The sequence below is a fragment of the Thalassophryne amazonica genome, chromosome 16 (assembly GCF_902500255.1).
Source record: "Thalassophryne amazonica chromosome 16, fThaAma1.1, whole genome shotgun sequence".
Classification (NCBI taxonomy): domain Eukaryota; kingdom Metazoa; phylum Chordata; class Actinopteri; order Batrachoidiformes; family Batrachoididae; genus Thalassophryne; species Thalassophryne amazonica.
Window position 1 is genome coordinate 69803172 of NC_047118.1, and position 16054 is coordinate 69819225.

A 16054-nucleotide genomic window follows, 5' to 3' on the forward strand; every position below is an offset into this window, starting at 1 on the left:
GTCTCTGGCAAGTGCACACTGTGCACTTCAGTCTTAAATGCCAACATACTCCAATCCCTCCAGATGCACCTCAGCTGTGAGTCCTGACGAGTCGCAGGTGATCAGGGTGAAGTCCTAACAGCCTCAGCAACACAGCCACTCAGTCCCAAATGCACGCCACCTGGGAGGAAACCAAATGACAAACAAACCGGCAGCCAGGCCCCCCCAGCCATACAACACAGACTTTAGATAAAGTTGAGGGAGTGGCCCGCTCTGTTTACTAAATTTAATTAAAAGGGTAGAAAACATAGTAACATGCTATGCCAGTATGCTAGCCATACAAAAAGGAAAATAAGTGCATCTTAAACTGGACTTGAAAGTCTCTACAGAATCTGACTGTTTTATTGACACAGGCAGATCATTCCACAAAGCAGGTGCACAAAAAGAGAAAGCTCTGTGACCCGCAGACTTTTTATTCACCCTTGGGACACAAAGTAGTCCTACACCCTGAGAACACAAAACTCGGGCCGTACATAGGGTTTAAGTAAGTCAGGTAAGTAAGGAGGTGTTAGTCCATGAATAATTTTATAGGTTATTAACAGAACCTTACAATCTGATCTCGCTGGGACAGGAAGCCAGTGAAGAGATGCCAAAATGGGTATAATGTGGTCACACTTTCTGCTTCCTGTCAAAAGTCTGGCAGCAGCATTTTGAACCAATTGGAGACCCCTAATGATGGACTCCGGTCAACCAAAAAATAGAACATTGCAGTAGTCAATCTAGAAGAGACAAATGCATAAATCATGCTCTCAGCCATAGAAGGGATGGGACGAATCTTTGTTATATTTCGCAGGTGGAAGACAGCAGTCCTCATGCTATCTCTAATGTGGAGGTCAAAGCACAACGTAGGATAAGAAATGACCCCAAGGTTCCTCACTTTGTCAGTGTGATGTATGACACAAGAGCCTAGGGTAAGCGTTAGTTGGTCAGTTTGATGCCGATGTCTCACTAGACCAAGAACCCTCATTTCAGTCTTGGCAGTGTTTAAAAGAAGGACATTGCAAGACATCCAGTTTTTCACTTATGCAAGGCAATCTTCTAAGGATTTTATGTGAATGAGATTAACAGCACTTATTGAGTATCATGACAATAGAAATAAAGGTAATCCCAAAATGCTGCAATATGTGCACAAGTGGTGCTAGATAAAGGGAGAAAAGCAGGGGTCCTAAAATGGACTCCTGTGGAACCCCAAATTCCATGTCAATAAGGTTAGAGGTAGTGTTATCATACAAAATACAGTGAGAACAACTGGTCTGTTATGATGTCAACAATGCAACTGCATTCTGATTAATCCTAAAATGATTTTCCAGCCTATCAAGTAGAATATGGAGATTCACTGTATAAAACCCAGCACTAAGATCCAACAGCACCAGAACCGTAGTGGTTTCCAAATCCATTGTAAGCAGAAGATCATTTACCACTTTAGTGAGGGCTGTTTCTGTGGAATGATATTTTCTAAAAGCAGACTGCAGTGGCTTAAAAAGATTATTCTCAGCAAGGTGGTCCATGAGCTACTGTGAAATCACCTTTTCCATAATTTTAGAGCAAAATGATAGATCTCAAGGATTCAAGGAATTTTATTGTCATATGCACAGAAGAACATGTTCCCTGCACAATGAAATATGTCTACTGCATTAAACCCATCCTAATTGCCAGTAGGAGCAGAAGTCGCCATTAGGCGCCCAGGAATCTGATATTGGCCTATGGTTTTTTAATATACTAGGGTAAAGTTTAGATTTCTTATGTAATGTTTTAATCACTGCAGATTTGAAACATTTAGGAACAGATCCAGAGGTTAATGACAGATTAATAATTTCCAGAACAGCTGGCTCAAGAGTGGGCCACAGGTCCTTAAACAGTTTTGATGGTATTGGATCATATAAGCAGGTTGTGCTTTTTGTAGATGTTACAGGTTTTGTCAGCACACCTAGTGAGATACTATCAAATTCTGTAAATCTAGGTAATACCTCAGTGATGGCACCCACTTCAATAGCAGGGTGTAGTGGCTGGATTAAGGCATGCTGAGATATGTTTTAACTAATGTCATCTATTTTTGTCTCAAAGTAATCTAAGAAATCTTGTGCTCTAAAAGGAGAGCGAACTACAGGTGGTTGTCCATGAATAAGTGTTGCCACCGTGTCGATTAAGAACTTTGAGTTATGCTTATTTCTGTTGATCAAATCAGAGTAATAGGCCTGCTTTGTAGCCAGTAGTGCATTCTTATGGTCAAAGATAGCATCATGCCTGACAAGGTGGAATACTTCTAATTTACAACTATGCAATTTTGGTTCTAGACCTCTAGCCTTATGCTGCGTTCACACCGGGTGCGACGTGAGCGACAGCAGCGACAGGTTGCCATGTAATCCCTATGGAATGATGCGTTTTGGCACCAAGTCACGCAGCGCGACATGATGGACGCGACTGAAGCGACGTGAATGAAGCGACACAAATGAAGCGACGCGAGTGAAGCGATTTTGAGCAATTGGCGCATTTGTAGCACAATATTGCATCGCATCACGTCGCGTTGCCCTCCTCCCCAAGTTGAAAAATCTGAACTTTTTCATCTCGTCGCGCCGCGATGACCAATCAGGGACTGAATATGTGTGATGTGGCGATGTCTGGAGTTTCACTGAAGATGTGAACATGTCCTGTATCTGGTAACAGCCTGTGAGCAGGACTTATGTCTCTTTTGTCCTTTATTTCACAATTATGACAGAGTTTTTGGAGCAAGCACCAGCCCCGCAGCAAGCAGCAGCCCCGCACCAAGCAGCGGAGTTTATTTTTATTTTTTAACGTTCGCGCACGAGCAAATCCTCTGTGGAGAATATTTTATTAATGGACTACACAGATGTATAATAAAACAAATGGTGACTGGTTTCTAAACACAATTATGACAGAGTTTTTGGGGGAAGAGTGAGCTGCAGCCCCACAGCAGGAAGCAGAGTTTCTTTTTTTTTTTTTAATTGTTTACATGTGCACGCATGAACAGGACAGGAGGTCCTCAAACTGGGTCCCGCAGAGGCGGAAGGACCGCTGAAAGCAGCCGTCATCCAGATGCAGCTCCTCCAGCAAGTAATGATACTCCCTGAATTGGGAACATCTCATGACGTTTGTCAGCTTTCCACAACAACTTGCTCCGTGTGATCAAGGTCCGTCATGTTAACTTGACTGACAACCGGAGTTGGTGAGCGGAATGGAAGCTCCTCCTATTTGATGATGCAGCGGGGTGAATTTTCACAGCAAATGCAGAGCAACACATCGGGCGATGGTGCTGCGTCCATCGGCACGCAACCCCGGTGAATTTGGAGCATCTGACCGCGCCCGGTGTGAACGCGGCATTATGCTTGAGGTCACGCAAGTAATCATTGAACCAAGGTGACTGTGTTTTGGGGGACGGGGTTTTTAATATAGGTGGCACAATCATGTCGGTATAGTTTTGAGCACTGAATAGAATAGAATTTATTATTATCATTGTACATGACACCAGAAAAAAAAAAAAAATACTGTGCATGACAATGAAATTAAAGTTTGTTTAAAGTGAGTTTAAACTGTCCACAAGACTGTCTACTGATTGGGCATTTTCCAAATGTGAAGCTAAGATATCAGGCAGTCTAGCTTTGAGCTCAGTTGTAGTTGAGGAGTTGATGTGTCACCACAATGATAAATAAGATTGTTGTTGTGAGCAGGCCTCATTTAAGGGGAGGACAGCTGTAGGTTTAAGCCAGGTTTCACATAGCCCAGTCATATCTAAGGGATGATCCATAATGAGACCCAGATTAAGGACCTAGTGAGGTTGACAGTTGGACTGTTTGGATTCAGGGGTGGTTCCAGAGTAGCATATATAAGATGCCTGAAAGTAGGTTTAGGTTTGAGACATTCCACGTGGGTTGTAGGTAGCAGACACAAAATATTTGATATTGCGGAACAGCCAGCAGGCCATCTTCAGTTTCAACATCATCCAATGTAATAATGGGTATTAAGTTTGCAAAGCTGCTTTGATATATCCATCTGTTTTGATTTCACTGCAACTCTGCAACAATTTTTACACAATTATTCACTGTTGTTGTTGTTCATTCGGCTGCTCCCATTTCGTATTTGGGGTCACTACACAGGATACAGCCAGATCTGCATTGGTAGTTGGCAAAAGTTGTACACTGGATGCCCTTCCTGACGCAACTCCAGTTTTACCTGGAGAAACACACACAGCTCCTGGTGTTCCAAAGATGTCTCCCATCCAAGTACTAACCAGCTCCCGCACTGCTTAGCTTCTGAGATCTAACAGAATCAGGTTTACACAGAGCAGATTGGCTGCTACACAATTATTCATGTGACAATAAATTTGTTTCAAACTACCATGTAAACTTTTCTATCAATCTGAGGGTTGTAGGCATGCAAAACTTGGGGAAGTCAGTTGTGGTCCTTTATACACTGCTTAATATAAGTCTTATAAGTTCTCAGTTATTGTGGATTTGTAAAAAAGACAAATGGTAATTTGTTGTATAAATTTGTTTTTTATGTTTAGCATGTAATTTTACAGATTGTCTCCACTTTTGAATGTTCTTTACTTCCCTGCATGTGTCAAGGATTAGCACTTATTTTGATTCTACAAGGTAATGCCTTGCTTGGTCACCATCTCTCTCGCTCTCTCTTTCTCTGCCTCTTTCTCTTTCTCTCTGGTCTATGGCTCCATTTGTCATTGTTTTCTGTGTTTTCATTCACAGTAATTTACTTTGGTTTCAGTGTTGTGCAATGACATGCAAAACCTGTAGTTTATATAAAATATTTAGATATGGCCAGTGTTGGGTAGAGGACTGAAAATCTTTGCTCAAGTAAAATTACAATTACTTTCCATAAAAAAAAAAAAAAATGCTGACGTGAAAGTAAAAATGTCCCTATTGAATAAATTACACAAAGTGCAAGTTATTTTCTTCTGGGTTGCCTTCCAATGATTGTGTCATAAAAATCTGGGGGGGGGGGGGGGGGGCGTGCTATAATTTTCTAGCTCCCCGCTTCATCACCTGTGCAAGAGTCGGCTCATAAGCTGACTGACTCCAGTTTAGCCTAATATCACTCAGCACGGTGAAACATTTATGTGTAACTTCATCACCAGGCACACAATGGTTGCACATGGCGGAATGATGTGCTGCACTAATGCACTTTGTACTTGTGCAAGAAAAAATAAAGCAGGAATGCATGCTATGCTACTGGCTGAAATTTCTAGCACTGCTGACAGTCTTAAAGCCACAGAAAGCATCATATACTACACCTACTTGCCATATCAACTTTCCATATTAATTGGAATGTGGATTAAGTGGGACTGTGTGCAGCTGTTGACATTTTTGCCATAAATGACACATTTGACACTCTAGATATTTAGATATTCCCGATCCCTTTATACAATAGAATATACAGTACAGTTAGAATATAAAAGCCTTTAATGTGTTTATAGAGGCTAGAATATGTGTTTTTAGATTTTGGAAGAAAAACTGAATCCATGTATAGCAAGGGATTGCCACTAGTTACTTTTTTTGTTTTCTGTCAATGTGCTGTGTAGCCCAAATATAGGCGGTGCACCTTTTGATCCAGGCTGCAAGCTGCACATTGCACCCCACTCACTTCATCACACAAAACATCTAACCCTAACAACACCATGTGATGCCATTGCTACCAGAATCCCTAACTGATATCACATGATCACAACTTCTGGCAGGCAATATTTACAGGAACAACAAAGCATATTGAGTGCAAATGTTTTAGCATGCCAGAAACATAGCCACAAAGTGTTACAAATGATGACAGATGGAGGAATGTTCAGAAAAAAAAAAAAAAAACTACTGTTGAGTGTCAAAACACCAAAAAGCTGAGGATTTTCTTTTCACCAAAACATTCATCTAGGCTTGCATCTCAGATGTACTTTCTGGCAGATTGTAGCTGAACTTTCAGGTCTTCTTTTTAATAAAACCCTCCTCTGTTCCACTTCATCATGAAGATGTATAACTGGGTATACAAAATGCAAAATATGCACTATGAAGAATTTCTCCAATCACAGCCAGAGAAGCCTAAAAGGTCTGGGTTGTCTGGGTGTCTTGGTGGCTTTTCTCACTCATCTCCGTCTTGCACAGTCACTCAGTTTTTGAGAACAATCTACTCCACACAGATTTACCATAGAGTGCCATACTGTTTGTATTTCTTCATAACTGATTTAAATAAAGTTCAACACATATTCAGTGACTTGGAAATGTCCATGTATCCATCGCCTGACTTGTTTGAAGAAAGGCAATAAAACGGATTATTTACAGGTATTATACCAAAAGGGCTGATTACTTATGCATCCCATCATCTTGGCTTTTATGTTTTTAATGAATTTATATCAAGTTGTAGAGATTTGCTTTCAGTTTGAGTCTAAGGACGATCATTTTTACAAATTTTTATATTAGGAAACCTGATTTATGTTTTGTGTTTGAAATACCATACATGAATTAAAATACGTGAAATACCAAGGGGCTGAATACTTTGGCAAGCCACTGTAATCCTCAGGAATCCAAAACACAACACTCATGCTGCCAAACAGGTGTAGCAATTTGAAAAGCAGCTTGGAAATAAATCATCCAACCTTTTCTGTGTGTGGGGCTGCAGCAAACGGCAGGAGTAAAAGCTTTAAACACGAGCTAAACACCTGCAGAGAGTGAAAACATTCAGCACGATGCTGCTGATTCATTCTTTGTTGCGATCGTGGCCCATCTGTCTCTATCTGTGACTCCTCAATTCTTTGTTTCCTGGATGCCAAGGAGATGCATTATATATTTTAGGGCATATACATATATCAGTGTAGTTACTGGATTTTTATCTTTTGATCATCATGGAAGTCTATCTCCCTCACCCTTGTGTTTGCAGATGCAAAATGAAAAATGGTGTGAAGAGTTCCAATTATGTTTCCACTCTGGGTTTCTGTCTGTCTTTATTTTGGACTCATTTCATCAGCTCTCTCCCTCTGTTTCTGTGACATCACTCCAACTCAAAAGGTGAAGCTGTTTTTGTGAAGTCTTTTACAGTTTTACAGTACTGTTACGTTTTTATAGCTTCTTTTGGGGAAACAGTTCCCAGACAGATGCTCATTCTCTGTTACAGATAATCAAGAAAAAAAAAAAAAAAAATTATATATATATATATATATATATATATATATATATATATATATATATATATATATATATATATATATATATATATATATATATACATATATATATATATATCCCTTTTACTCCTCAGACAGTAAAGATGGCGATGCATGTGTGCAGAATCTGCATAAGTTGATAAAGGCACATTTTTGTTCACAAAATGCTAAAAACACAGGTGAAAATAGTATAATTACCTCTACCGAGGATGATAAGGTTCCTCACATGTCTGTTGACTTTGCAGAATCATTCCAAGTATAATATTCTGTTTTTTGAGAATCTTGGTGGTAAATTTATTGTTAACCTGGAAATGATTTATTATATTGTACTTACTGTACTGTACTTACTGTATTGTACTTACTGACACCAGTGGTGGGCATAGCTACCCAAAAAGTTAGCTTTGCTTACCACTAATCCTCTAACTGAAAAGTTAACTTTTTTAATGATAAGCCAATAAACTGAAAAAAAAAAAAAATTGCGGAAGATACAGATAACTGCTAACTTTTAGTATTGACTCCCGTAGACTATCAGCTACTGACAAGCCAGTTTTGAGTTTAAGTACCGCCAACACTTCTGAGTAAAATTCTGTTAAGTGTGATTCATGCCAGTGTTCCATGCATTTTGGGTCAAAATCCATAGAACACTCCCATCTACTGGATGGGGGTTTAACTAGCATCCAACTGTCACATGGTTGCCATTCGATGCACTGAATCACACTTAAGAGAATTTTCATTTTTGCAAATGCCTTTTTTACAAATGAAAAACAAATGGCATATTTACAAAAACACTTTTATTTGTAAAAACCAACACACACATTACAGTAACTTGTGTTTTTTTTTTTTTTTTTTTTTTTTTACAAATAAATAAACAGCCAACCAGTGATGAGGAGGCTCAATTTCCTATAATGCCTTTTGGCATGTGTGAGTTTTAATATTCAAACCTTCAGAATTAGTGCATTAATTTAAAACTAAAAGATATTTGTGATAATTTCAATTTGTAAAATTTGAAATTATCACAAAAATCAAATTGATTGATTTTTCAGGAGGAAAAATCAATCAATTTCAGTGCTGATGAAGACTTGAAAATATGTTGTTCCTGTTCATTTTACTGCACATAAGATGGGGAACTCTTCCACAATGCAACATTTTATATGTATTAAATAATAAATATAATATAATAATAAACATATAATATAGAGCAATTACATGTCACAATTTCGGCCGGACCTGGGGTTTTGTTCGGGTTTTTCCTCTTCCTTTTTTCCCCTTCACATGCCCCGGTCTTGATTTACTAGTTATTTTATTTTCATTAGGTGGTCTTCTGTTTTGATTTGTCACTTTGTTTCCTTTGTTACCTTTTACTTGGCCTTTCATTCTGTTCTACTTTTCTTCAATCACTTGCATTTTCATTTATTGTTTATTAATTTAGCACTTGTTCCTCTTATTTGTAATATTTGTTGTACTGTTACGTCAGGATTTGTTTTCTGTTATTGTTTAGTCACTGCTTTTTCATATGGTTTGTTTTACCGCCTTGTTTTCTTAAATCAGTTTGTGTTTAATTTAGTTTTAACATTTATCTTTACTTTCTCATCCAGTTTTAATTAAGTTATCACTTGTTTAGTTTCACTTTAGTATTTTGTTCCATGTCTCCTGATCAGTTCTCATGTCATGCCTAGTTCTTGGCTATGTTTTTGTGCCCTCAGTTTTTATTTTTACTGTTGTTCATAGTAATATTATATTCAGTTGTAGCTCTGTTCTTAGTTCTCTGTTTCACTCCACACCCTGCACCTGCTCTATGTTTTCATCCTTCTCGCATCTCTGTCTGTGTTGTCACTCCACTAGCTCTGTAGTAATAGACATATTGTCTATGAGTGATGTAATAGACATATTGTCATATGCAGTGTTGCCACAGTTACTTTGAAAAAGTAATCCAATTACTGATTACTGATTACTCCTTGAAAAAGTAACTAAGTTACTTTACTGATTGCTCAATTGTAAAAGTAACTAAGTTAGATTACTAGTTACTTTTTTAGTTACTTTCCCCAGCTGCCGACAACAACCCACGTCAACATGACAATGATACCTGTTTTGCCAAAACTCACTTTATAGTCACCCTTTCTTGACTTCAATGAAAATAAATACTTGTTTTATAAAAAGTAAAATAAAGACCTCTTTCTTGACCTCATATTTAACTGTTGACAGCACTGTAACAGTAAAACCTGCAATTTCAAACCTACATTGTTTATAAATGTAACTATTAAATTCTAACATTTTTCTAACATTTAAATTCTCTCTAAACATTTTACTTGTCGAAATTATTATTATTTTAAGCAATATTAGTAGTTGTAGTAAAAAACGGCTTCAAAACTGGACCTTTAATCTAGGGCTGTTGTGGGGGGGGGGGGGGGCACATCCCTCCCCCACGCCCCCATCCCATCTGGAATCACCCCTGCTTTGGCGTTTGAGCACAAAGAATGGATAACATTTATTTATGCAAAAAACAGGACCAGATTTACAGGTAAGAAAGTTTTATTGCATTTTCACATCATGTGGTCCTCAGAAAGAGAGTTTAGGTGCATTTGAGTGGAAAATAGTGTTAGTTGTTGACGCGTCGCGGAGGATCAGCTGTTTTTAACGAGACGATATGATACAGAGCAGCTCAGCTCAGAATTCTAAATAAAGGAGGAAAAAAGTATAAAAATGTCTTCGTAAAGCTCAGTGCAGGTGTGCTGATCACCGCCCTTTAAGAGGTGAGGACGAGTCGAGCAGCTGCAAAAAACCGCGGATGAAAAGCTCACAGCTTGCTTAAAGTGGGCAGTTCAGTCGAACCCCGACCCCCTGCCCACGGACCAAGTTTAATGCTGCTATCGACCCACAATGAAAAATAATAGTAACGCACAGTGACATGGAGAAGTAACTTTAATCTGATTACTGACTTGGAAAGATTAACGCGTTAGATTACTCGTTACTAAAAGAAGTGGTCAGATTAGAGTAACGCGTTACTTAGTAACGCGTTACTAAGTAATGCGTTACCGGCATCACTGGTCATATGTCTATTACATCACTCTGCTTTGCGCACTCCCTTCCTCACCATCTTGTACCATCCATACTCTTTGTTCACCAGCCATGCCCCCTTTCTAGATCCTTCTCCTCACATGCACCTTGTTAACACCTGCCTATTTAATCACCTCCCAGCCACCACACATTTGCCAGTTTGTTGTCGCTCTATGCACACATTCCAGCCTTTGTATCTTGTATTGATTTCTTGCCTTATCGTGTACCATGTTTTGCTCTGTCCTGCTCGACATTGCCTTTTTGCCTCATTCTTGAAAACTGCGTTTGCTCGTGCCTTTGAACCCTGCCTAAACATGATTGCGTTTTTGCCTAACCCGTATTGTGTCTCTGCTCCGCTGACTGATCACCCGTTTACTGAACCTGAGCCTGGAATAAAGACCATGATTTCTCACACGCCTAAACCAAGTCTGGGAGTCCGCTTTGCGGGTCCAGCCGCTCCTGGTGCCAGGCAGCCACCCGTCTTGACATTATGTACTAAATTGTATTACTCACTTGGTGAGATAACATCGTGCAACTTGAGCAGGCCATGAGGGATCTGCTAAAGCCACCACTAGTAATAATATGCAAGAATAACTTGTAGAATTTAACACTTTTTCCAAACAAATCTTTAGCACAAAGTGTAGTCATCTCAAGGTAAGCAATGAACATTTTATAGAATTTGCTTATTCTAACTAAAAGGGAAAATGAATGGCTTCACGAATAAAATTGATAGCATCATATCACACCAAATCAGATTGATCCATAAAAACTATTGTCCCTGAACCATATCATAGTCCATGTGTTTCTACAGGTATTGTATCATTTTATGAGGGAGAGGTTCACAGGTTAAACTGCCAGGTAATGTAATGGATCAGCCAGGATTTAAATGATGAAAAGTTAGGCACGTGTCCATAAAACAGTTCAGAATAATTGTGGAATACAGTTGCTCATACAGAAAAAAGGGCATTATAAATATGAGAAAAATAACAATTTGTGGCACATTTAGCATTTTAATTTTAATACAATTCAAGCATCAAGACATGAACTTAATTTATTTAATTATCTGATTGCTGGTAAATTATCCCACTTGTCTCTGTAGAAAAGTCATGCAGTGGTGATCAACACAACTATCAACACATCTTCTGTTTTGTCTGTGCATCATTAAGAAATATGAAATTTGAAAAGCCAGTGTTTGAAACTAGACTCTGTGGGATGCAACAAAAACGCACACACAAACACAGCTGTGACCTGAAGAAAAGGGTCAGAGCACAAGTCTGCAGATCAATGTTTCTGTCAATAACCAGTGTGGAAGAGAAAACACACTCACACCTAAACACTCACACAGAGAGAGACACAAAAACATGGTGACCTCAATAATGGAGGTCTCATATTTTGATTAACTGCTGTTTGGGACGCTGTCAGAGACCACGACTGCAATTGCACCTAAACCCAGACAATGTGCACAGATTACCCTGGCTGAGAAACCCATAAGAAAATAAGTGAAGCTGTGAATCTACTTTAGCTACAATAACGGCAGGATGGTTCAGATGGAAGGGAGTCCAAAGATAGTTCTAATTCATAAACACACCAATTCATGACCACTCAGCTGTCAGTCTCCAGGTGATGGGATGCAGGACCAAGGGAAAGGTGGACTTCCTGTTTGGTTTGCCAAGTGGCTTCTTCAGGCTAAAGTAAAGTGGTTAGGAAACACATTACTGCCATCCAGAGGTGGGGTGTCTTCTGATACATTGATAAAAGCCATCTGCGGTTTTAGTCCATGAGCCCAAAGCCAAGTGTGAGCTAACTGTCTCCACTTAAGGGGACTAAACAACACTTTAAATTCAACATCAGTATAACATGGTCTACACAAATGTATGATGGCCATCCCAGGGTGGTAGTTAGAGCCAGGAAGGGGTCAGTGAAGGATTGCTCACTCACTCACTCGTCTTCAACCACTTACTCCAATTAAGGGTCATGGGGAGACGAGAGCCTATCCCAGCAGTCATAGGGCAGGGTACACACTGGACAGGGTGCCAATCTGTTGCAGGACCACATATAGACAAACAAACACATTCATACCCGTACACACACCTACAGACAATTTAGTTTCCAATTCACCTAACCTGCATGTCTTTGGGTCAAAATTGGAAAAAAAAATATTCAGTCATATTTGAAGACACACCACATTATGTGTCTCATGATAAAGACTCCAAAAAGGTATAGTTTGGAGTATCTATTACGGAATATTATGGAGTTATGGGTAAAAACAGCAAAAAATAGTGAGATAAGTCCATTTCAATTTGCACAGGGGTCAATAGCTAAAGTTGCTCCACTTTTGGTGAAATGGAATGGAAAATAGTGGAACAGCTATTATGGTTCTGAAAAGGAATAGTCTGCATCATCTGAAATGCTTTACCTTATAGGGTAACGTATGTCACCGAATACAATAGCCGTCACCCTTGACTGACGATATATATATATGTACGAGGTCTGTGAGAAAAGTATCCAACCTTATTATTTTTTTTAAAAACCATATGGATTTGATTCACGTGTGATTACATCAGCCAAGCTTGAACCCTCGTGGGCATGCAAGAGTTTTTCACGCCTGTCGGTGACGTCATTCGCCTGTGAGCACGCCTTGTGGAAGGAGTGGTCCAGCCCTCTCGTTGGAATTCCTTTGTCTGAGAAGTTGCTGAGAGACTGCCGCTGTGCTTGATCAAAATTTTTCAAAAACTGCGAGCCGACGCACCAATCCGTCCGCATGTCTTTCATTAAAAAAAATCTCCTTTAACATTGGAATGTCCGGATAAACTGCTGATTCCGACCTCTTCTGAAAGTTCTCTGTTCTCTCACGACGTCCTGGGTCAACAGAGGCTTAAATTTGGAGGTTTTCAGCTTGAAACAGGATGACGACGTCACCTCGGAGCGCTGCGCAACGTCCCACTCCGTGGGAAGTCCTTACAGCGATAGAAACAATCAAAAATCTCTCATCAGCCGTTAAAATTTTCACCGAAAACCAGCTGAATATCTCAAATGGTGTCCACTCGGATGTGCCTCACAGTTTTTGAAAAAATTTTGATCAAGCACAGCGCCAGTCTCTCAGCAACTTCTCAGACAATGAAAATCCGACGAGGGGGCTGGACCACTCTTTCCACAAGGCGTGCTCACAGGCGAATGACATCACCGACAGGTGTGAAAAAACTCACGCATGCGCACGAGGGTTCAAGCTTGGCTGATGTAATCACACGTGATTCAAATCCATATAGTTTTTAAAAAAAATAAAACTGTCAGTTTCTTTTCTAATAGACCTTATATATATATATATATATATATATATATATATATATATATATATATATACATACAAGAGGTCTATTAGATAATAAACCGGCCCTTTTATTTTTTTTTTTTAACTATATGGATTTGAATGACGTGCGATTACACCAATCATGCTTGAACCCTCGTGTACATGCGTGAGTTTTTTCACGCGTGTCGGTGACGTCATTTCCCTGTGGGCAGGCCTTGAGTGAGATGTGATCCCGTCCTCTCGGCTGAATTCCTTTGTTTCACACGCTGCTCGAGACAGTGCGCATTGCTTTATCAACATTTTTTCTGGACCTGTGAGGAATATCCGACTGGACACTATTCGAGAAATTAAGCTGATTTTCGGTAAAAAGTTTAACGGCTGATGACAGATTATGGGGTGTTTCTGTCGGTGTAAGGACTACCCACAGAGCAGGACGTCGTGCAGCGCTTCCAGGCGCCATCGTCGGCCTGTTTCGACCTGAAAACATCCTAATTTAAGGCTTAATTCACCCAGGACATCGTGAGAGAACAGAGAAGATTCAGAAGAGGCCAGCATGAGGACATTCCACTGTTTAAGGACATTTTTTAATGAAAGACGTGCGCGCAAATTCACCGAGTTGTTTCCGTGACGACTCGGCAAATCTGTGTGCGCAGCGACAGGAAAAACACCTCCGTGTTGAAAACCATTTGTAAAATTCAGGCAGCTTTTGATGGCTTTCAACAAGTGAGTGAGAAATTGTTTAACAGCTTGGGCATGTTCCAACTTGCCCGTTAAGGTTTCCAACTGAGGTGTTTTTCCTGTCGCGACCCCCCGCGGTCGGGTCCGGCCCGACATGCGACTCTGCCTGCACGTTCTTTCATTACAACAACTTCTTCTGAAAGTTCTCTGTTCTCTGACGACTTCCTGGATCAACAGAGCCTGAAATGTGGACGTTTTCAACTTGAAATGGTGAGACGCTGCCGCCTCGAAGCGCAGATCGCCGTCAGGTGCCGTGGGCCGTCCTTACGGCGACACTACCAGACCAAAATCTCTCATCAGCCGTTAAAATTTTACCAAAAACCAGCTGAATTTATCGAATGGTGTCCACTCAGTTGTGCCTTACAGTTTTTGAAAAAAATTTGATCAAACAAAGCAGCAGTCTCTGAGCCATTCCTAAACAATGAAAAAATCGACGAGAGCGTGGGCGACTCCTCACTCAAAGACTGCCCACAGGCGATTGACGTAACCGACAGGCGTGAAAAAACTCTCGCATGCCCACGAGGGTTCAAGCATGTCTGATGTAATCATACGTGATTCAAATCCATATGGTTTTTGAAAAAATAATAAGGTTGGATACTTTTCTAATAGTCCTCGTATATATATATATATATATATATATATATATATATATATATATATATATATATATATATATATATATATATATGTGTGTGTGTGTGTGTGTAAGACTGTAGACACCTTGACATTTAAATTTAAAAGGTCCACTTCCTACCTTCTCCCACTCTCTCTCCTGGTTGAGAACAATAACCACCAGCTTTGGATTTTCCTGGTAACCATCCTCGGTGAATGACAGATCCCTGCCATCCCAAGTCACATTCATCATATACCTGAGAGACAGAAGAAGATAAAAATGAAGAAAAGCAGGGAAAATTGGTAAGGATTGCAAAAGGAATGACTGAAATTTGGTGAGAAGCACAGCTCCAGTTAGTTTCTGTGTAGGCTCTCAGTTGTCCAGGTGGTTTCCATAGTAGAGAAGCTTGAATCTTCGACTGGACTGGGTTGCTTGACACGAGGACGTTTCGCTTCACATCGCAGAAGCTTCCTCAGCTAAAATTCTTGCTCTGGTGGTCTGACTTCTGTCTTGACTCTTGTAGAGAAGAATAATCAAGAAGTCACAAAAGCTGGAGTTTTAAACCTAACTAGACCCCTCTTACAGAGAGGCAGACTGCTATAGGCTGGTGACTAAAACAATAGCTTTAATTAGCACCTATTGTGCTCTAGTTAACACCCTCCTAATGACAGGGCAGCTGTCCCTCTCCTGATGGCTCCCTTGACGATGCTGCTGATGACATGAATGACTCATTACCATGAACAAAAGACTGAAACTGCTTTGACCTGAGTACCCCATTGTAAACAGGGGATAAAGCATGTCTCAGACCCCCTCCCCGGTTAGGGCTAGGTTTCAAACGTTTCACAAAGAATGCCTCTTTGACCCCTCTCTCAAACCATTTCTTCTCTCTAGCTAATATTTTAACTTCCTTGTCCTCAAATGTGTGGTTAGTGTCTTTAAGGTGGAGATGAACTGCAGACTGAGGTCCACTGGCGCCATCTCTGCGGTGCTGGTATAGCCTTTTGTGTAAAGGTTGCTTAGTCTCACCTATGTAGTGTTTGTTACAGTTTTCCTGACATCTGATAGAATACACTACATTGCTCTGTTTGTAACTAGGGATCCTGTCCTTAGGGTGAACTAATTTCTG

At 40.0% G+C, this 16054-nt stretch overlaps 1 protein-coding gene across 1 annotated transcript in view; it reads right to left on the reverse strand.

Annotated features, from left to right (window-relative positions):
- The window catches only part of grin2aa (glutamate receptor, ionotropic, N-methyl D-aspartate 2A, a), a 648709-nt gene that overhangs the window by 128735 nt on the left and 503920 nt on the right, over positions 1-16054 (reverse strand). Inside the window, exon 5 of the mRNA XM_034191285.1 lies at positions 15070-15184. Coding sequence (XP_034047176.1) covers positions 15070-15184 — 115 coding nt within the window. The remainder of the gene's footprint in view (positions 1-15069; positions 15185-16054) is intronic.